The 24105-nt window shown below is 31.9% G+C and overlaps 1 protein-coding gene and 1 pseudogene across 1 annotated transcript; both read left to right on the forward strand.

Moving 5' to 3' along the window:
• The first annotated feature begins 3449 nt into the window (after positions 1–3449).
• LOC107359787 (solute carrier family 60 member 2-like) lies at positions 3450–5315 on the forward strand. The gene is made up of 4 exons (XM_015926358.3): positions 3450–3686; positions 3823–3981; positions 4065–4472; positions 4576–5315. The coding sequence occupies exons 1-4, from the start codon at positions 3479–3481 to the stop codon at positions 5124–5126; spliced, it is 1326 nt and encodes a 441-aa protein (XP_015781844.2). The 5' UTR covers positions 3450–3478; the 3' UTR covers positions 5127–5315.
• A 2419-nt stretch (positions 5316–7734) lies between these two features.
• LOC107370432 (legumain pseudogene) lies at positions 7735–9078 on the forward strand (annotated as a pseudogene).
• Positions 9079–24105: the final 15027 nt, after the last annotated feature.

Consider the following 24105-nt stretch of genomic DNA (forward strand, 5'->3'; position numbering starts at 1 on the left):
AGGAAATCGTGGTAAACTTTTTATTTTAAGAAAATGGATAGGGACGGTTACATGTTTGATCGTAGGATGATGATGGTGAATTTTTCTTAATTCCTTTTTATTCATTTTCTCTCTTTCTCATTTCTCCTTCTTTCACCTCTGACTTTTTTTTATCATTTTCTGTGGAATTTTTTGGATTTTCTTTTAGCCATAAAATTTCTCTCTTTTTTCCCATTAAGGGTCACATTGACTTTAAATGTTGTGTTTGCGGAGGGGAGATAGCGATCTCCTCTCTGTTGATATTAGCCAAAACAAATATGGTCCGTTACAATATTTCACACTTTTGTTAACCAATGGTATTTAAATAGAACATCTGATTAAGTTAACAGAGTGACTTGAGTTAATAGACTTTAAGTATTGCTTGAGTAATTTTAGTAAAATTGTTATATATGTTCAATTGACTTAGATTTGTGTTTGAGGCGGATTTTTGAAGTAACCAGCAATCAATGCAATCATATGCTTGAACATCATACCGAGACTTTTACCTTCAAAATACGTATATTTTAAACAATCTAATTCATTTAGGCAAGCTTCCTTATCAGCTGCTCTTGACTCTTTTTTTATATAATCAAGACCAAGAGGTAAGAAAACTAACAAACTTAATGAGGAACAAATCAATGCTGTTCGTGAATATGTTGATGCAGATTGTACCAAAACTTTATCGGAAGTAGCTGATTTTATTCAAACTTTGATATACAAGTCTGTTTATCTACGGTTCATCGATATTGAATAAAATTAATTATACATTCAAGCGACTTTCACCTATTCCCGCTCGCCGTAATTGTGCTGATACAATTAATAATAGGTATAATTATGCAATGAAATTCTTCGAGATCGATTCTGTTGCAAGAGATCGTATTTATTTCATTGATGAAGCTGGAATCGCAATTCATATTAGAACCAATTATGGAAGATCTCTCAAAGGAACTCGTGCTAATGCAGCTGTCAAAGCAATTAAAGGAAAAAACTATTCGGTTTGTGCAGCTATGAATATTGATGGATTACATTTCTATCAATGCAAAGATACCTCATATGATGGAGCAAGTTTTAATGATTACATGAAGCAATTTCTTGGTTTTCTCTTTGCTGAAAATGTTACTAATGCTTACATTATAATGGATAACGTAAGATTCAACATTGTGAAATAATTAAGAATGAAATTCAATCTGCTGGCCACGAATTGATATTTTTACTTCCTTATTCCCCCTTTCTCAACCCAAAAGAGAATCTTTTCAATCAGTTGAAACATTACGTTAAAAAATATCGTCCCACTAATGCAACTGAAGCATTCCAAGGTGTTGAACTTGCCTCTCAAATGATATCAGAACAAAAATGTCAAAATTATTACAATCATATGCAAAAATATATTCCTCGATGTATAACCAAAGAACCCATCGAAAATTGAATTCTTTTGAAAAAAATGTCAATTGTAAAGCAAAAGTTGCTAATTCATAAAAGAAGAATATTTAATCCTAATCCTGTCTCAAGCTTAACTTTAACCCAAAAGCAGAAGTCGTTTTTCCAAGTGCAGAAGTAAGTCAAATCAAACCGAAAAGATTGTAAGTGAGACGATATCCGCCAATCAATCCTTGCTCTCATTTCGTCCGTTTTGTTTTATTTTTTGTGTTTAATCATATTGAATTTGTGTTAAGTGTTATTCTAATTTGTGAAATATTATTTCATCCCCAGTGTTGAAATAGAAATCAGTGATTGGATAATAATTTAAATGTCTTGAAACATGCGTTGAAGCCAAGAAATGACCTGATTATATACATACGTTTGGGCCAATTTTGAGTCTATTCCATTCGTTTTACATTCTGTTTCAATCTTTTTCGCGCACTTTCCATCACTTTCTTTGACTATGGCTTCAGCATCAGGTTGCCAAATGCCAGTTTCAGACTGTGTTCTCACCATCCACTGCATCATTGAGCGCATCCATAGTATGAATCCTGACACCTCTGAGTTCTGCGAAGAATGTTTTTATGAAATTGCGGATGATTTCCTCAATCAACAAAAAGATGAACCGTCCTCTACAACTGAAATTTTCGATTACTGTGTTGAACAATTTTATCATCGGGTTTTTTCCGTGAAAGGTCTTTGAGTGAACCAGCTTTAATCGATTTAGAAATCCTCGAAGATGATGAAGAAATCGAAGGAGAAGTCGAAGAACAGCAAACAAAGGCTTTAAACGATTGAGAGTAGATGACGATGAAAATCAGATAGATTTTTTCATTCATTTGCGATTTCTGCCTTCCTTTCTGATTTCACTAGCTTTTTTGTCATTACATTTTTTGTATTTTCTTTCAATTTTGAATTTTAGATTTTGTTATTTCAATAATTTTTTTGACTTTTGAATTTTCTTTTCTTTATTTCATTCGAAAAAGCAGATTTTTTACTCCGCTACCTAACAAAAATTCCTTAGTAGGACGGTGGTGGTGATCTTATTATGCTTTCAATCATGCTGTTCATGAATTCAAATGATTTCTTTCTCTCAAACATTTTTTTCTCAAAATAAGTGCATTTTCTGGTTGGCCATCAAAAGTTACATGAGTTTCATGAAAAAATCTTGTTAATTATTGAACAAAAGGCGATCGAAGTTTCGACTTTGGCCTAGTTGCTCTCGGATACTGTCGAGAGAATTTTTAATGGCACTAATGGACTCATTTTTTATGTCTCTACAAACCCACAAAGTCCCAACTCTTAACTCGAGAGTCAGATTTTTTACACATACTCCTTGGTTTGAAAAATTCTATTGGCATTTTTCCTATTCTTAGTCCAAATGCTAAAGGAGTCTGAGATGTCGAACAGTTTATCTTGCTAGATGATGTGCAATCAAAAATCAATTAATGATCAAAAATTTATCTAGATGATGTGATTGTAAACGTTACAATGATGTAATACCTCGATATTACCATGTAAACAATATCAACTCATCTTTATGCTCGTTGTCAAGGTCTCCTTCAATCCATCTTTATCATTAAACCAAATTGATATTAATACATTTCAACGTCAATTTTTGCCTCCATCGGAGTTTATAAGTTTCGAAGTTCATTTTGTTTGCACCAAGGAACAAACGAAACAATTTTAGTGTACCAGTAAAATCTAATTTCAGATTGCACATGTATAGCTGCTGTAAGGGAACAATCAAAGTTGATTCAATTTGACAATTAAATCTAGTCAAGAAATTATCAATTGAAAATTGCTAATGTACAAACTTTTCTAAGCATGCAACCCTTTGTCAACTTGTGTCCTCTAGCTTTTGGTGCTTTCTTCTGCTCCAAAAAGACTAGCAATGATAATCATTGGCGAAACGCTGTAAAATTAACTCGTAAAATGCTAATTTTATGAGCGATAAACGACTTTAACAATTGTATAAAAGGAAAGGTAATCCAATTACCAGCATTATTCTTAATACAATCTTCGCGCTGTTTATCCGAAAATGAATCCGTCTGAATACTTGAAGAAAAATCGAGCGAAGCTCATCAAAACATTTTTCTGTTATGTTTCATTTTTCGGTTTGGGTGGTTGCTGTAACCTTTTAGGTTCATCATTACTTGATTTATCAATCAGCCTGAATGCAGAATTCAAGGAAGTATCCGGCCTGGTTCCAAGTCGATCGATTGGTTATCTTATTGGTGCAGTGTTTTGTAAGTATCACATCATTATTTCGTAGCATGTCAACAATCCCTGGTGGTTTGGTTTCCCTGCAAAACTTTTCTGTGGCTATTCTTTACCACTAACAATTAAACATTTTTCTTGTTCCTTTATTTACGAATCATGAAGCTGGTTTTGCTGATAGATTTGTTGGTCCTGATATGGTGCTATTTTTAACCAATTTCACGGCTGGAATATTCATTGCCTTGGCTCCATGGTTCAGACAATTTGAAGGCGTCTATGCTTGTCTACTTTTATCTGGAATCTCGCAAGGAATCTTCGATATTTGTAAGTATCCTGATTTTAATGCAGTTTCGTTAGTCTCAATTTTTCCGTTAACTTTTTCGTAATTTAACTTTTTTCATGAATAGATACAAATACTTATACCCTTGCTATTTGGGGAGATAAGGCGACTAATTATGTTCAAATATTGCATGGTTCCTTTGGTCTAGGAGCACTACTAACTCCATTAGTGATCAAACCATTTTTATTACCATTGGTTCAAAACGAAGGAAATGAAACTCAAAGTGATGCCTTTCTTGGTGATTACACGCCAGATGATGTTATGGTTCAATATCCCTTCATTATTATCGGCGTTCTCCTGATTTTTGCATCAATTGGTTTCTTAGTATTTTATTTCAAGGAAAGATCCTCGGAGAAAGATATACAATCGATTGATGTAAAATCTGACGTTAACCATCCAACTTGGAAAATAGTTGTCTGTTTGACTACTTTGGCATTGACAGCTAATGTAACATTTGGCGTGGAAGTTTTAATCGGTATGTTGTACATAAGAATGTAGCAAACTGTAGTTTGATTCATTCAGTTTTTTCCTAACAGACTAACTCTAGTATTTCGATATACTCTGATATCTTAAATTAGGTTCCTTGGCTCCTTCATTTGTCGTCATCTCGGATCTCAAGATGAGCAAACAAGATGGTGCTAATATGGTCGCAATGTTCTGGAGTCTTTTTACATTTTATCGACTATTCTTTATCGCAGCTACAAACTGTATAAAAGAGCGTTACATGATGTACTTCAATTATTGTATCATGATGACAGCCGTTGTTTTGATGTGTATAAGTGGAGCTTATAATCAAACCATAGCATGGATATCCATTGCTCTTCTTGGTATTGGATTCTCGCCAACATTCTCAGCGTCACTCGGTCTTTTGCAGAGATACATAAATATTACCAACAAATATGCTTCGGTCATTTTCATCACAGCGGCTGTTGGGGAATCAATCCACCCTTGGATCGTCAGCAGATTCATGGACTCAATGCCCGCAATTTTCATTTATTACACAGCAGCTGTATCTTTTGGTCAACTAGCATTGTGCTTTATTTTACCCTTCATTCTTAAATCAATCTTCAGAAAAGGTATCAAGCTTCCTCTTGATAGATCTGCTTCAATCAGATCAAGTCAACGGTAATGGATTTGTGAAAATTTGTAATCATTGAGTTTCTTCTAGCATTTTGTTAGAGTTTATTTGCAATGAAAAACTTGAAAGTAATCTTTGCGTTAATGTTCAATTGTAGCTGCACCATCCATTCCCTATTATCGCTAATTGGAAAGCAAATCTTGAATTAACAATAAAAAACGACTTTTTATCGCACATAAACAATGTCTTATTTTCCAGTTTTTTCAACATTTAGCTGTCATAAAGTTCAGCAAGAGAATCCAAAAATCCTAGGGAATAAAGAGTGCCTCTCAATATTATTATTTTTGAATATTTTACCATCTTCTTCATCAGATGGATCGTCAGTGAGGGTACCTACTTTAGGCACATTGTCAAGTATCAATAAAATCTTTGTGAAAAGTTTTATCATTCCAGAAATGCATCGTAAAATATCATACAAGGGACTTTTGCCCCATTCATTGCGTAAATACTTTCACACATGCCAGTGTAACATTCAAAGATTAATTTATCGCAGGTTTTCAGTTGAAAACAAGACGAACATTAATCTTGTTCGGCCTTGGCCTTTGCTTCACATCCAGATTGTTATCCAGACTATCAATCTATTGTGAATGAGCGACATCTCATGATACGAGCTCAGTTTTAGCAAATATGGAAAAAATTAAGCCACCAAAAGGCATGATACCAGCACCAATAAAAATACATATCTCTAGACTTCACTGTGTTTAACTCGCAGCTAGCTAAGAAGCAATTAAAATAAGTGAGTATCAATGATTAAATAATATATAAATTGCCATTATTAATCTTCTGTTGATTTACTAACTCTACTATCAAGTGATTCGCCAATTACCAACGGAGATAGGAAGCCTGCAGTAGAAGAAATCGTGTTACAAATGCCAAAAAGACTAGGAGGCTTCAGAAACAGTTGTTCAGTTGCCCGCTGCTTGAATCCTCATGGAAAAAATGAAATAACCATCAAAGCAAGGATTAGAGCTGAATTCTGTCTGATGAATGGCGCTGCCACGTGAAGTGCACGTGAAAACGAAGCTTAATTGCGCACATTTGAAATACAAAATGTAGATAATTAGTAGACAAATACGAAACGAACCATTAAAAGAGAGTTAAACAATACATATTCGAGGAACATAGTGGTTTAGATGTTGATCAATTGTGCAAAGAGAATAAATTAGAGTTTTGAGATATAAACTGCAATGCCAGTCAAATCCATACCAAGTTCAGATTCAAGATAAGCTAGAATGTTATCTTTGACAATCTTAGTGCCAATAACCAAGCATCCTTCAACACTAATGATTGGCCAAATTGAAATAGAGTTGAAGATAGATAGTCAAGGTACTGACACCTTTGACATTGTGTTGGTATAAAAGAGAATATGAATATGAAAATCAGACATGACTGATGCAATAGTCTGGAAGGTTGAATTCATTCTAATCTTAACATAAGAAAAATTTGAATTGGCTTCATTCATGTAATCAATCTTGTATTTAGATATGGTTGTTTATTAGGTGTTTCATTTATCGATGTAAGCCACAGTATGACTAGTAAAGCTTAGACTAGTAAACATCAAACAAACAAAAAAGTTTTAACGTGTTTGATAAACACAAAATTGCATTCGGAGCTTAACACCAGTGAATTAAACATGGTTATTGCTAAGTGAGATGTGAGGTTCATTGTTATGACAGTTAATTTTGATGATTAAACGTGATAGCGTTAACGCAAAGCAAGATTATTGAATGCTGAATATTGCTTATTGAGCTCTGAAATAATTGAATTTTTATCGAAAAAATGATTGTTCAAAAATGTTTATAATTCTGTAATAACGTGTCATACAATGATGCCATCATTATACATTTCGATAATTATTGTTGTCAACTTGATAGCATGTAATAATTTAAATTCAGCTTGATAACTTGATAACAATACAAAGAGTTTACAATAATCTAATCATTTAGGCAATTATTGGAAAAATTGACTACATTAGTAGCAATTAATAAATAAAAATTATGTTGAACACTTGATGTCAATGTGAACAACAAGTTCACGAATCGTGCACTTGTTTTCACATTTTAAATGTCACATAAGAAATAAGGAAATTATGTCTAACCAACTCAGAGCACAATAACCACCAGTTCATTGGAACTATTATTCTGTGTATCGGAATGGTTGATGCCTGAACATGCATTCATCACATATCGACGATATCTGTTGATTAAAATATTCAAACAGCAAAAGTGAAAAAATGAAAAACAAAATTGTAACTGATAAACAAAGAAATGTTTCAATCTTTTTGATCAAATTGAAAAGTCTTCATGCATCAATTATGGTCAGAACAATTTTGGCTTAATTTTTCCACTTTTACTGTTTAAATCAATCAAACAACATTATCTCGTTGATATGGGATACCTCATATCAACTCAATGGAATTGTTTAATTAATTCATATTGATAATGATAAAAATCTTTCAAAATGTCAATTATTACAATACATTAGTATTATTAATAATAACAATGATAGTGATGGATGAAAAATGCTTATAAAATGATCACAAGATGAGAATGGAACTATTAATTGAAACTTGGTTGAAACTGAAACACGTCAAAATAAAATGAAGTTAACGTTGAGTCTTGTGCTTCTTACCTTTTGTGTAACTTTGGGTTCTACTCGAACCTTTCTCAATCAATTACCAAAAGATGGTTCCAAAATTCATGCCGTTATAGTTGCTGCTGCAGGTGGAATCGAAAATTATCTACTTCAAGCAAACACATGCCATGCTTATCATATTCTTAGGAGTCGTGGTGTTCCTGCTGAAAATATAATTCATATGATGCCTGATGATATTGCCAATAACCCTGAAAATCCTGTCCCTGGTAAAATTTTCAATGAACCCAATGGTACTGATGTGTATGCTGGATGTGCTAAAGACTATACTGGCGATGAGGTTAATCCAGAAAATTTCATGAAAATTCTGAAAGGAGACAAGGAACTTGCCAAGAAGGGCAAAAAAGTACTAACAGCAGGACCAGAAGATCATGTACTAGTCTACTTCAACGATCATGGGGATACTGGAATAATATGCTTTCCAGAATCAGTATTGACTTCAGATGATCTCAATAAAACCATAACATATATGCATCAACACCAATTGTATGGTAAACTCACTTTCTACTTGGTAACCTGCAATTCTGGTTCAATGTTTGAAAACATTTTGTCTCCCAATATTAACGTATACGGAGTATCATCGGCTAAACCAGATGAGCCAACATACGAAAGTTTTTGTGATGAACCAAATTTCCCTTTCTGTCTTAGTGATCAATTTTCATATGCTTGGTTCAAGGATACTGAACATCATGACCCGACTAAAGAAACACTTGAAACTCAGTATGAAGACCTCGTTAAAAAAGTAGAAGGATCAACTCCACAACAATATGGTGCTAAGGATATAGCAAACGAGGTAATTGGCGAGTTTGAAGGCGATTCTAAATCAAGTCAAGCCTCAAGATTACATGAACCAAAAGTAAATGGACTTGTCAGCAGACGAGATGCTCCTTTACACTATTGGCGTCGTCGATTGAAGATGGCCAAAGACAATGAAGTTGATCAAGTTAGATCTAAACTATCAACCATTGTTGAAGGAAGACGATTCTATGACAGAGCAATTAGAAATGTTATCAATGAACTTTGCAGAGCTGGATTCTGTTCAAATGCTAACGATGTTTTGTCAAAACATTTAAGCCTTTTCAACCATAAAGCATACTCTTTAGTGGCCAAGAAGTTCCATTCAAGTTGCATCAATCTTGGCGTCCATTCATACGCACTCAATTACATGTATGCTTTGGCCAACATTATTGAATTACAAGATGATAAATTTGAATTGCAAAAATTAATGCACAAAATGTCAAGAGCTTGTGCTCATCACATTGGTAATCACGGTTTCGATGCAATTGTCTAATGTAAACTCAAAATTGTATTGATCTTTGAAGTCCATGCGATTGCTTTGTTTTTGCAATAAGCAATGAATGACTGAATTCAGTTTATTAATGTAACAGTAAATACAATAAATAAATAATTTTGCATAAAACAAAAATATCTTATATTAACTATTGTAAACGAAACAAATAGTTGAATCAAATGAAATTGTATTTCAATAAAAGGTTCAATCAATTGAATCTTCAATGTAGTTAGGTTTTCATTGCTGCTAATAGATGGTGATGTGGGTTCAGTAAAGTAACTGAAAGCATTTGAGAAATAAAAAATGAAAAAACTAAGAATTATTTTATCTCAGCAAAAAGAGAATAACCAAATAACAAGAAGGCAAAATGATATTCGGTAACATTAAACAGGAAACTCACCTAACACTCACCCGAACCTCGAGAAAAGAAGTTAGATAATGTTAAACGGACTCAGATGAATCATTATTGGTTTTAATTCAATTGAAACTCCCAATACCAGCACAATACCTGGTTCACATAAACGCCTCAAAACCTTATATTTTACCATTCTCTGTTTCAATCATATTAATTTTCAAGATTTGTTTTTCCAAACCTTTTTTTGCAAAATTAAATTCGTTGTAACTCCTTTTATACAGTTGTGTATCAAGCATACACAGTATAAATTTTTGTAATCGCTCTGCTTTTCGAGTAATTTCCGTTTGCATTATCGGTATCTTAACTACTGTAGCAAGGTGAAATGAGAATAAACTAATTTGAATTAGTTATGAAAAGTTTAACTAACTTTTAATTTTGAACAGTTGTTCCCAGTCTTTTTCTGACCGATTCCTCAAGTCTCTAAGATATTACCTTCAAGTTTTATTATAATAATTGCAAAATTTTCAGTATTAATCTGAATCCAAAGTCGGAAATTGGAAAGAGCGATTTGTAGGCATTTAAAATCAATGCAATTTCCAACCTGATTTGTATAAATGCCCATCGATGACTGATTCAACGGATTTTGGGTTGAAAATTGCGATTAATTGCAACCTTTTCTTCAAAACAAAAGTTCCAGAGGAAAGACAAAATTATCGTCTCATTGTTTTACTCAATTTTCATTGTTAACTTTATTGTTGATCCCTTGAACGAGCAGATAAAAAAAGAGAGAAGAAAAAATCTGGTAAAAAAGTGTCTTAATTCCAAGTGGTTCAGTGTAATAAACATTTTTCACATGATGATGATGATCTTGCCAACATAATAGTTGATAATAACAACATTAATGGTAGCAGTAATAAACCAAGTGTTAAGTGAATCCCAAGTAAAAAGAATCACTTTTCTGGTAAATTTTTTTCTCTCTACTCAAGAAAAGAAAAAGTTGAGTAAAATTTCAACTTCATTCAAGTTTAATTTAGCGTAATTTTGTTCATCAAAAGAAGTAAATTTTCATTTCTTTTTTTTCAAATTGTGCTTTTTTAATTCACTTTTTGCTCTTCCAGTATTACTAATGCGATTGTAACCTCAGTTTCATTTAATAACAACAATGGTAATAATAAAAAGAAGATGATCATCGGAATAATGTTTACTATTATTATAACAATCAAAAGAGCAACAACAACAAGAAAAAAATGCAATAATAATAGTAATGCTCATGGAGACAGAATATTAGGGTGAAAATGGAACGACAGAATTTTGTGTTTTTTTCTCTCTTCTTTTGTTGTTTTTCTTGATAATTTTAATAGTCACATTTATTATTATCACACTTGGGCATCGACTCACACAGTTGAACTGAAATTGGATGAAAAGCAATAAAATTAAGAGTTTGCAGGAAGAGTTGAAGTTGAAGAGATGAAGATGATAATGATGATGAATAAAAAAGGTTGACATAACAATCCATCAATGACATGGAATATGTTAACTGTAATTAGGTATGGGCTTTGGGTTTTCATGAAACTTCACTTCTTTATCCGTGTCTTGAATAGTTTAATATTTTTGTGTTGCATTTATTGGAGCATTTTGCATTGTTTCATTTAATTTATGAAAAAGCTTTCTTTTCATTAACATTTATCCAATTGCTAATATTGCAGAGGAATCCTTTATTCATCAATTATCATCTCTCAATCAACTTGCACTTCAACTCGATTTCCATTTTCTGTCCAACAATCAACTTTCATCCGTCAATTCAACTTGTGAGACGCTCATATGAAACGCCCGAGCCAGATTTGATATAATTATTCTGAGTTGAATGGCAGCTCAGTGGACAAACCTGACTCTATGCATCCCGTGTCAGTGTATCGAAATGATGTCTTTATTTCATGTATTTCATGTCTTTAAGTATTTGCAAATCATGAAATTGTTTGCAAAGCATCAAAGGAAATGAATACTAGTAATGCTAATAATAATTCGTTAAGTTAGTGTAGCAATCTTGCAGATGCTAACTAGTTATAAGAAACTTATTGAACGAAGAAAGTTGCTTACAGTTTAGTTCTGTTTATCATATTCAGAATTAAACGCCAGCAACAATTAACAGTCGTAATGACTGAATAAGAGAGCATTAAAGACAATTAACACGAAATAATTGAAGTATCGAGAATGTTGATTTGCCGTTTGTCTAATCGTATTTTGCATGAAGCATATTCCAGATGCAATAACACCAGAAAATGCATGTAACACACAATGACATGACTTTAATTTGTGAAAGATATTCTGTGTTGATTGATTGCAATTGACTTGCGAAAAGGGCTTATGGTCTCATTTCCTTAAAACTGATTGTATTGCTGCTAATTGCTTATTTGTTGGTTGATACTTCGAAGCAGCATTCGTTTTAGTAAGCAACTCGAGTTTGTTTCTGCATCAATAAGTCTTATAACGAGTCGAAAGATTGAACTAGCTCTATATGTATCTGTTGAAGTGTTCAATTTGTTAAGACTATATCAACCAAGTAATCCTACCCCAATCATTCCTAAGTGATTCTGCAGCAATCCATTTGCATCGAAACTGCAAAACTAACATCAAATTGTTGCAATTGAAACCAAATGTTACCTAAAAATCTCTCGCATAGCATTTTCTGGTTATTTTACTTTAGAAATTTCACGTTGCATCAAACTTATCATTAACCTTCATATTGACAAGAATACTAGGTAATTAATGAATTGACTAATTGATTTGAGAAATTAATTAATGAAAACATGCTAGTTGACCTGCAGTGGTTGCCTTAGTTGCATCTTAAGCAAGCCATTTGCATCGAAACTGCAAAACGACATCAACTAAATGTTACCTAAAAACCTGTCTCAAAGTATTATTTTTACATTTGTATTGTATTTTCTGGTCATATTATTCCAGAAATTTTACGTTGCAACAACCAAATCATTTCCCTCATATGACAAGAATCGATAAATTAAGTAATTTTAAGAGACTAGTTGACCAGCAATGGTTGCATTCATAAACATCAATCATTTAAACTTTAAATTAAAACAGAAAGTCTTGTAGAGAATATTTTCGGTCTTGAAACCATCTGCATTGACTGGAAGCTGGCGAGGTTTTCAGCATCGCCTTTCAATTCTTTCGTTTTAACCAATTAGTTTATGTCATCATTTAATAACTTTTACATGTTTTATGGAAGGTTTGTGTAATTTATAGCGAAATTAAGGAAAGACTAAAAAGTATTCAGTTTGAGTTTGAAATGTAACTAAAAACCATCGCGCTGCTATTAAATCAAGTTTATTATCACTTAGCTAAAGAGTTAATATGTATCTAAGTTCCATACATATTGCAAAGCAACCTTTATGTTTTCATTTATCGTTACACGAATAAGCTATGTCGATTTGTATTCACTTCGAATCCAAAAATGGATTTTCTTGCAGTAACTCAAGAGCAAAGTCATCAGCTATCTGAGCTAAAACCTTCTAAATCTCAATTGTGACAGATCTAATTGCTTACAAACAATTGCATTAACTGTTATAACTGCGAAATTGAGCAGAAAAATCAATGAACAGAATAATAGTTTGAAAAGAAAGCATATTCATTTCAATATTAATGAATGAAATAACGTTGATTGTACAATTGATCACGTATTTGTGCATAATAATGATGTAATGATGATCACTGTTTTGTTCATTATGTTATCTAAAATACATAATAATATCCATGAAACAAAATAAAATACAAAATGATATTAGATTCTCAACACATAAAACTGCGGAGGAATGCTTCATTCATCAATTATCATCTCTTAATCAACTTTACTTCAACTTGATTCCCATTTTCTGTTCAACAAGCAACTTTAAACTGTCAATTCAACTTGAAACAACCTCACACGAATCAGATTTGACCAAAATTATTATGAGTTGAATAGCCATCCAGCTAATAACTCATAAACTGCGGGCCAATCGATTCCAATCAAATAACCTGCGAAAATGCGCTTAATAGTCTGTAGCAACTTTTCAGAAACTTTTGGACGAAGACACGGAACGAATAAACTTGGGAATAAACGAAGGAAGTGAATCAACAAGGATATTGATTCGCAGTTTGTCTGATCGTATTTTGAAATGAAAATATTGCATATGCAATAACAACAAAGTACATGTAACGTTAATTAGACAGAATTCCTTTAACTTTAATGAAAAGAAATCCTGTAAAATTGGTTTGCAAAGAGAGTTCTTATGGTCTCAGTTTCTGGAGCATCTCTTCGTAAAACTGATTGTATTGTTGCTAATTATGAATTTTTTCACGCCTCTAATTACTTATTGGTTGATCTAGGTTGATACTTCGAAGCAGCATTCGTTTTGGTAAGCAACTCGAGTTTGTTTCTGCATCAATAAGTTTTACGCGAGTCAGAAGGATTGAACTAGCTCTATATGTATCTGTTGAAGTGTTCAATTTGTTAAGACTATATCAAAAGCAAATCCTGCCCCAATCATTCCTAAGTGATTCTGCAGCAATCCATTTGCATCGAAACTTCCAAACTAAAAACGGAATCAAAATGAAATAGAAACTAAATGTTACCTTAAAACCTCTCTCAAAGCATAATAAGCTTGATTTACTCCAGAAATTTTACGTTGCATCAACCACATCATTCACCTCAAATGACAAGAATTGATTTGAGAAATTAAGTCATTATAACAGACAAGTTGACCAGCAATGGTTGCATTAATACTGCGTTTAAACTAACTTTAAACAGAGATTTTTGCTTGAGAATATTGATCTTAAAACCATCTGCATGGAAGCTAACGAGAAGACTAGACGACGAGTTGAAAGAAGCTAATGAGGTTTTAACATTGCTGTCCAATTCTTGCGTTCTAACTAATCAGTTTATGTCATTATTCAACGACTTTTCTCAGCATCCAGTTTGGGTTTTAAATGCAATTATTATAATAAAAGCCACCTTTCTGCCATTGAATTAGCGCTAAAGAGTTAGTATTGTATCTTGTCCAATTAACATTGCAAAGCAGTCTGTATGTATAAATATATCATTATGTCGATCTGAATTTGCGTCGAATGGAAAGATAGACTTGTAGAAGAATAAAAGCAAAGCAATGATCTGAGCTAAAACCTTCTAAATTTCAATTTAAACGAATCGAATTGTTGTCAAACAATTGCAAGAACTGCAACATCTGCAAAATTGAACAGAAAAATCAAAGAACAGTTTGAAAGAAAGTTTATTTCCATATTAATGAATGAAATAACGTTGATTGTACAATTGATCACGTATTTGTGCATAATAATGATGTAATGATGATCACTGTTTTGTCCATTATGTTATCTAAAATACATAATAATATTCATGAAACAAAATAAAATACAAAATGATATTAGATTCTCAACACATAATATTTTCTCATCTATTGGATTGAAGGGCGACAAGAGGAACAAGAAAGTTAGTTGATGATCATGTTAATAATGATAATAAACATGATCATCATCATCATTATCATCATTTATTCTGGTCTCCTTTTGTTTCCAATCTTTTTCATCTCATCTATTCTTTTAGAGTTTCCATGTTAATTAATGAAGTAAAAGTACCAATATAATACATATTAGAACAGTTGGTGTGAGTTGATTTGTTCCTATTCAGGTAGGGTGTCAGGCAAATGATATTATTCATGATGATAAAGAATAATGAAGATTCGGGCTAAAACACAGGTAACTAGTCTAGCGTGATATCAACTGAATAGTATCAATTTGGTTGCTCCAAACTGGCCAAATAAAAATGTTAATATCAAAGTGAACAGTGAACTGAACAGAAAAAGAAAACAAAGAATTTTGATATTAATAATGTTAATAATATTATCATCATTACCATCATTATTATTACCAATAAAATTAACGGTAAATTTGAACACGTACATGAATCTCATTGTAGCGAAGCAAAGAGTGGGAGGTTTTTTGGCTCTGTTTTACCTTTTGTTTTGTTAACCTCAATAAAGGTTCACAAGCAAATCTATAGTTGAAAATGATATGAATAACTGTATTAGCAATGTCAACTTGTATCTGAATAAAGACATCATTCATAATGTATTCTGTCAACTGATTCAATGGTTGCAGTCGCCAGTTGAATAACTTCATTTTGTTTTTCAACATTTTTGCCCATTATTCGCCAACCTTTGATTTCAATTTAATCAGTTTTAGGTTTTCAATTTGCAATTTGCCGACACTTTGATTGAATGTTGAGTGACACAAAATTTTATAGTCAAATTGTTTGGAATAAATGAATTTAAAATTGGCATAAATGTCAATTGAATGAGAAACAATAAGAAATGTCTCTTTATTCATAAACCTTTGGACATAAACAACAAGAAATGAGCATTTAATTGAAGGAAATGCGTTTTAAAAGTAAAATGCGAAGTAATATGTCAATGGATTTACAGCCCATGCATTCTGTAATGCATGAAATAAATCGATCAGAACAATTTCGATTGCAATGCTTCTGGTATGCAGTTTGATGGGAATCGAAAATTAGAAGAGAAATTAGAAACAGAGAAAAATGGCTTTTAGAATTGCATTTCTGTGGAAGTTCCTCAATATTTCTGCTTCTTGCTACTTTTTCTCGTGGAATGAGCTGATCAAGTTTCTTTAGGACGTTTACTATTCCGATGCTCATCGATTAGTACGAAATGATTGAACTGCTCAAGTTTTTGAATAACTGGCCTCTTTTGGTTTAGAACAAAAGAAACAATTGAATCTTCGATTTTTTGTGGTAACTCTTTTTATTGACATACGGGAAGCAATCGTAGCTTGATCACCAAACTGCATTATTCAGAAGATGGAATCTATCTGTAAGTTTGATAGTAAAATATCTAAACGAACAAGAACATAGTGAATAGAGAAATCCTCTACATTTTAAGCATTTTGAGCCAAATGGACTATTTGATTTTATATTATTCAGTCGAAACATTTATTTTGATTGTTCTTTTGAGCTGTTTATCAATATTTTGCATAAAGTTTATGTTTTATGCTTCTTATAAAGTGTGAAACGAAACAATGAAATAAGTTATTATATTTTTATTTTATTATTCATCATATTTTACATTATCATTAATTGGGAATTTTCATGTGATTATTTATCGTAACTTCTCACAGCAATCAGTTAAAATTACTGTACTTATTGTTATGCTCAATGTTCACTGTTCAATTAGATAAACGAATTTATTCGACATTAAATTACAAATCACAAATCACTAAATTCATATGAATCGATGATGAATTTACTGCTAGAAAGTGATGCCTTAGAGTCAGCACCTGGAAGTGCAGTTAAGTCTAGCAATGCAACATTAACTTGATGAAACAATATTTGTTTTCAAACAAAATATTCATAAATCTTGAAGGGAGTGAAAAAAGGAAACCCAAAAATTACCCAATAACAGGGAAAAATAATAAAAAGTGTGTGTTCGTTGTGATTAACTGCTGTTGATAGCTTGCATTAAACTTTTTATATCAAACATTTTATCAGCTTTTTAAAGCTTTTCTTGTTGGATGCTGACAAATGCTGATAAATAAAAAAATAGCAATAATTTGAAACAGTTTTGTAGGAAACAGACAGCAAGAAAAAAGTATAACTTTGTAACATTAATAGTTGATTGTAAATGAAATAAAAGTTTGCAAAATTACTTTTGTTTTGTTCAGTTAATGTGTTTCCATGCTCTTGTTTAGCTGTTTACTTGTTATTACTTGGAAATTAAATGGTTACACTTGCCTTGAAATGATGATGATAATAATGATAATGATAATAATAAAAAAGGCGAAATTGTTAATTTTGTGTCTTTCCAATTGACTTTTGGTGCACTCTTAACTAACTAATAAATCAATAGTTTACTTGATCGTTAAAACAAGTCTGATGGTGATGAAGAAGAAAGAAAAGTCGTAAAAAAAGATTGTAAAGTAAAACTGGGAGTACAAATTAAGTAACGTCAAGACAAGTTATCGTCAAGCCTTGAGGGGTCAAAAGACTTGATAAATTGGCTTCAATTTTGAAACTTTGTCTCATTCAATTGCCATTATCAGCCTCATCTCATGTTCATCATCATCAACGACATTATCATTGCCATCATCACAGTGCATCACTCCATTGAAAAGTAAACAGTAAATAAAGAAAAATTTATTTCTTTTTCTTCTCTCAGTCTTTGCTCTTAAAATGTACAATATATTTTGGTGTCTGTCAAAGCTATTAGATTTCAAGGCAAAAGATTCAGTGATTAGTTGTGCTATAAATGGTTAAAGGTTAAGCTTCAGCTTGAGCATCAATCTTAACACATCAAGTGAATAATGTTTAGTCTTGTTGACTTTGTTAGTAAAAACATTTTTCATCCTTCAATGGACTTTTTGCTTTATACTTTTCCTGTGAAAAAGTGTGTCCAAAAAAAGATAAATACTCGGTCAGTCTAGTTCGCTTGAAAAGTGAATGAAATATGTTGCTAGACACAGGGAAGGTAAAGTGATGAGAATGATAAACATGATGAAAAGTAGTTTTGTTTGACTTTAAGAAGAAACTAGATTCACATTATTCAATGATAAACATATTTGGGTTGAATGTTCAATCAGTGAAAAGAAGAAAAAAATTTCGAAAAAATGACTATTAATTTGAGTTATTATCGGTGGTTCATGACATGGAATGGGTTTAAATGTTTAATCTCGTGTTACTTTACATGTTCAATGTTGATGTCACTTGGAATCAAATCTGAATGTAACATCTGATAATTGATGAATGTTTCCATGAGAATATAAATTGAGATTGTCTTGAATTTCACACTAAAAAAAGGCAATTCATCTTGTGTCTAAAGAGAGGAATGAAAAAAAGAGTAAAAAAATTAACTTTGGGTTTATCAAGTTTAGCAAACTTGGGAGTGTTGAACAAGCAACTATTTAAACTTGAATTATCCCAATTTAACCAATGGATTGGAGTTCAATTATCGGTCAAAATAGGAAAGCTGAGCTTAGAAAGGAAATAAATCATGAAACTGGAAACAGCTAAACTCAACTTTACAGGTTTCTCTTCATTATTCACTTTAACCAGTCCAATGATGTACTCTTTACTAGTACCTTGGATAAGCTTGCCATCAACATCATCACTCTTTTTGGGTCCACATGGAACTGAATTTGCAGTTTTTTCTTCTATCATCTTCTTTATGCAGAATATCATCATTATTTCCTTAATTTGGTTCCTACTTTTTTTTCTTCTTCTTCTTCATGCAATTTTTTTTCTCTCTTGTTCTTTTCTTGCAAATTGTGTTGAGTGTTTTGTGAAAATTATTGTTAGACTAGTTTGAGTTGGCCTGAAGAGGCAAGAGTGAAATTGAGAAATTGTTGCTCAAAAAACAAGGAAACCTGAATAAGATGCAAAAGAGCCAAGATTGATGATGAATCAACACCCATGAGGATTATCCTGACAATGATGAAATGTTCTTTATCATCAAATATATTTCTCTTTCACCACTCACTACCTTCAACCTCATCATTTCTTGCTCCTCATCTGGAACAGTTTAGTGCTATCTCTTTAACACAGACAATCTCATGTAAACTGTACAACAGAGGCAATGAATAATTTTCAACTGCAACTTCGAAACTTGAGAGAGAGAAAAAAAAGAGAAAAAAATGAAGGTAAAATACGTTTTGGTACATTTATCCAGATGATTAACTTTTCTTTCCAGGACCTTCATGATGAATAACCTTTTCACCCAACATTATCATTTTCAACATTTTCAATATTCTCATAAACTGATAATTTATGCCAACAAAAATGTTGAAAGTGACTAAACTTTTACTCGAAATGAACAAGATTAAAAATGAAAACAAAACTGGTTCGACTTTTGGACAAAATTCAAGATTATTCTAGGCATTGTTCAGAAGTCAATCAGAATGGCTCAAAATTCAAAGCAATTTTTCTTCTTAAAAAAGTGGATAAAAGAAAAGAAAAAATTCTCCATGAAATAGTGAATTTCGCATTGGAATTAACGTTCGAAAGAAAATTAATAACCATTTCTTGTCGTTGCCTTCATTCATCTTTCATCCATAAATCATTCCCAGTCTCAGCATCTTCAGTAATAATGATAATAAAGTTACAATGTTTTGCTCTCTTGTCGTTTCCCATCCATTATCCAATGGCCATTATTCATGATGAAATAATGAAACTCTTGAACAGTTTCAATAAATCAATAAATTTTGATAAAAGAAGAAAATCAATTGTCAGAAAATCTGAAAAGTTGCAAAATTGAAAAGTCAAAATTGTTACCTGTCATTACCTTGAACTTGAACAGAAATTCAGAGAGAAAAGAAAAGTTTTTTTTTGTTCAACATTTGGAACCCTTTGTGACAGTTTTACATTTGATAACTTTCTTCATTATTCATCAACTTTTCATTTGATTGTAAAGTTAAGTTAGATTAATGATGACAAGAATTGATTATCATGAAAGAAATGGTGAATTATTCAATTTATCTTGTGCTCTTTATCAAGGTAACAATAACATTATCATCATCATTGGTTGAGTAAATGAAAAGTTTGTCACCATTTTTCATCTTTACCACTTTATCGTATTATCCAGTTGATTTGAAATGAAACAAACAATGGATAAAAGATGCTAAATAAGGAGAGAGTAAAAAAGAGATGAACAACATGAAGAAAATCTGAATCGAGAAAATAATCATCATTTATACAAGGACAAGTTCTGGTTGCTAAAATTCTTATCTCAACTTTCGACGTTTTCTTCGCTTTTTTCACCCAATTCATTCTTCTTCTTGGATAAATTTCTTTTCTCTCTTTTCCTCTTCAACTGTATTTTTAATAAGATTAATGGTAAACTCTTTGATAAATGATGTTCCAAATTTATTGCTACAATGATTTATGATAAATTTATCTGCAAGTAAATGCTCAGCATCCTGCAGTTAGACTGTTAATACACCAAGAAAAAAAACAGGGAAAATATAACAAGATGAAGAAACGGAGGAGAAGAGAAAAAAGTTGTTTCAAGATTTTCATCTTTCTATCCATTTTTTGGTTCAATTTTTTTTTCCTAAACTAGTGTTAAAATATGCTCACAATGGCATTAAAGTTGTGAAACTTAGTTTCCATTTTTGGCTTTTCTTTTACTCTCATCATCATCTTAATGATCAGCCATTAGTCTGTTGAGTATTCAATGTTTCACCAGAAAAAAAATTGAGCAAATTTTCATTTTCTAATCATTTGATGCGGAAAACAACAACAATGTAATTATATTGTCATCAACAACTGTGTTGAGGGTAATGAAGAGTTTCATTTTTACTCAGATTTTGTGCGAGTTTAAACATTTCTACTTGGCGAGTTGGTTAAATTATGCCACAATGAAGATGCTGAATGAAGATTCTGAACAAATTGAAAAGAAAAGAAAAGTAAAAAGAAGATCGAAATTGGAAAACTTTTCTTTGGGTTTGACCAGAAAAAGGATTAAAAGGGTTTAAATTCACTTGAAAGCAAAGTGTTATTGGTTTGAATCTGAAAAAATAATATTTACTTTCGTTTGACTTTCCACTTGAAGAGCAACTTGCATCAGCTTCAACAACATTGACGCGTTCAATGTGCCAATGCAAATGTTGTGAATTGCCATTTCGACGAATCTCTAAATCAAATTTTCTCAAATTGTCATCTCATTCAATGAACCGAAACAAATTTTCAAACAACAATTGCTTTAATAGTGCCACTAAGCGCTGAGCAAGTGTTAAGAGAAGCGCAAGAGATACAAATTGCTTTTCTTGAAATGGCTTTAAATTACAATTGAATAGTTTTGTGACGACTAAAAGTGTGTACCCATTGTTGTCACCCCATTGTACTGTCCATTGAAGACCATTTAAAATGTCGCCTTTTTTTATGCAAAAATAAAATTATCCTTTCCTTTTGATCTCATTTGACAAACACTTTTCTTGTTTACTCGAGGCTCAATTTGACCTTACCTGTGATAATAATAGTCGTTACCGGAAACGTAACAAATTGACGCTCATTTCTTTTCAACGGATTAACACTGGTTGATAAACACACCTTTAATGGGCACAGGTAATGTGACCATTTACCATCTAAATCGATTTGAAACATTTTCTTCTTTTTCTTTCCTTTTCTTCTTCTAATGGTTCCAATAATTGATGTAAGATGAATTTCAATTGATTGTACTTATTATAAACCATTTACATTTACCTTTTCCTTTACCCTTTCAACAGTTGAATAATATACAATTTTGTTAAAGGTGATGACAAATGATCCCATCAATCAGTTGAGTTGCTATTTCTTACAACACAATTAAAACTTTGTTAACAGGCAAAAAGGTTTGAATGCCTTTAAGCATTCAAAATGGTTTGCTTTAAATTGTTCAAGGGAAATGTTTCTTTTGCCCGAAAAGCGCAATTTATCCCGAAACCGGTTCCATTTGCTTTTCTTTTAATTTTAATTGCAATTTATTTAACCTCAAATTGCTTGTTTACTTGATCAACTTGGATCATGTTTCCATTTACAGTGTTAACAGTGGACCAGAAAAGGGTTTACTTTTAATAGTAAGCAACTTGGACAGTTGGACAAAAAGATGATTAAGATGGAAAAGAAAAGTTTCTCTCATGTGACAAAGGTAAAATGATGATTGTCTCTATCTTTGCGTATTTATGGTGACACCTTCACGGTCTTGGGTTACCTGAAGAGAGGAGGGAATCAAAGGTATAAATTAAAACATTTTGTTTCAATTCAAAGAAAAAATGTTTTCCTCTTCTTCTTTCCAATTGTATAAGTTAATGTTGCCTTTTCGGGAAACGTTTAATTTTAAAGATTTGTCTGAATAACCTCAGGATGAAAACATATCATTACATTCATCATCATAATTATACCTGGGATGGCGATTTTAAAGTGTCACATTATCATGACTGGAAAATTTAATGCAAATGGTTAACCTTTGAAAAGATTTTTATCGCCATCTTTTTCTTGATCTGTTGCCGTTGTCAAACATTTCTGTCAACTTGAATTATCAAAGATGACAATTTCACTTTGATGGTGATGATAATTGTCTAATTGTATGAAAGAGAGAAAAAAATGATTTAGTTTGCTGTTGTTACAATTTCTTAGAAGATGAATGACAAGATTCAATGACAATTTATTCCGAGTAACGTGCAAAGGGAAGATAAAGTTAATGCTGAAAGGTGAGGCTCTTTAGGTTGAGGTTGGGCCTCAACAAGGCATACTTTCCCAGTCAACTTGAACTGTAAACTTGTGATATCTTTATCATTACCATCACACTTCAGTCATAGGAAACAAAGCATTTCATTTAACATCTTCGTTAATTAGAGTAGTTTGGTTAATTGCGAGTTTGTGAATTTACAATCAACAGCTTTTATTGACGTCTTTGGTTTGAGACAAACATTTGTTTTGAACAGATTCCTTGTGATTGAAAAGGTGATATTGAGATGGAATCACCTTTACTCAATACAATTAGCAGTGTGACGCATTTAACCAATTTGTTGTCACAATAATAATGCAAAATAATCCGATGATTTAGTCGATAAAATTTAATCCAACAAATCCTTGGAGTTAAACTTGGACTCAAGCTTTGTCAGGATAAGCATAAGTGAACATTAACATCAAATCAACCTTTTCATCAAAGCAATTAAATTGCTGCACATTAACAGCACATCTGTTACATTTGTTTTACAGTTTATCAAAGTAACGATGAAAACAAATATCCTAATCCTTATCATCAAGCAAGCCAAAGTTATCGAGAAATTTCAAGTCCGATTTTCTAGTCATCAAAACTGAGTATTAACAATTAAAGATCTTTTTAAGCAAAGCTTTAGTTTCATTCTGACAGGAATCCCAATGACAAAAACTAAGAATTTCATTTTTCGGTTTTGATGGTTATTTTTCATTATTAAGACCCTTTTCAATGTGGATTAACTGTAATATGACAAAGATTTGAAGAGTCAAAAGAATCCTTTTTAATATCAATTTTTCTTGTCACAATAATAATGCAAAACAACCCAATGATCAAGATCGGTTAAACTTGAAGTGAAACCTGTCAACAAGTTTGACAAAGATTGACAAAATTGGTTGAAATGAACGGAACCTTATTTTGTCAATCGATTATTGATTATCGAGTTTCAACTTTAATTATCTCGAGTACTTTTCACTCATCATTAGCAATACCATTAACCTTGTGCTTATTTGCATAAAACAAGATTCTTAAACTGTTAGGTTGAAGTAGATTGAAACTGATTCAAAACACACCATTCATTTACAATGTAAGTCTAATCTTGTTTCCATCAACTCAAGGTTTACAATTCATTAGCGTTTCAACTTGAACCATTGCGTTAACTAATAAATAATCAACTTTCGCCATCAATTAATTTCATACTATTTTACATTATTGAACCTTGTTTTCCAGATCATTCAAGAGATTGGCAAAAATCATGTTTAAACACGTTCAAATATTAACTTTCACTGTCAGCCTAATTTCAATTCGCAATTTGCTTCCCCAATCTTGTTGGTTCCTCTTTAAATTTAATGATTAAACATTATTAAAGTTGAATGAAGGCCTGTTGATGGCGATGATGATTATAAT

This window comes from Tetranychus urticae, chromosome 2, assembly GCF_039701765.1.
Source record: "Tetranychus urticae isolate SD_2017Ah chromosome 2, NJAU_TeUrti_SD_1.0, whole genome shotgun sequence".
Lineage (NCBI taxonomy): Eukaryota > Metazoa > Arthropoda > Arachnida > Trombidiformes > Tetranychidae > Tetranychus > Tetranychus urticae.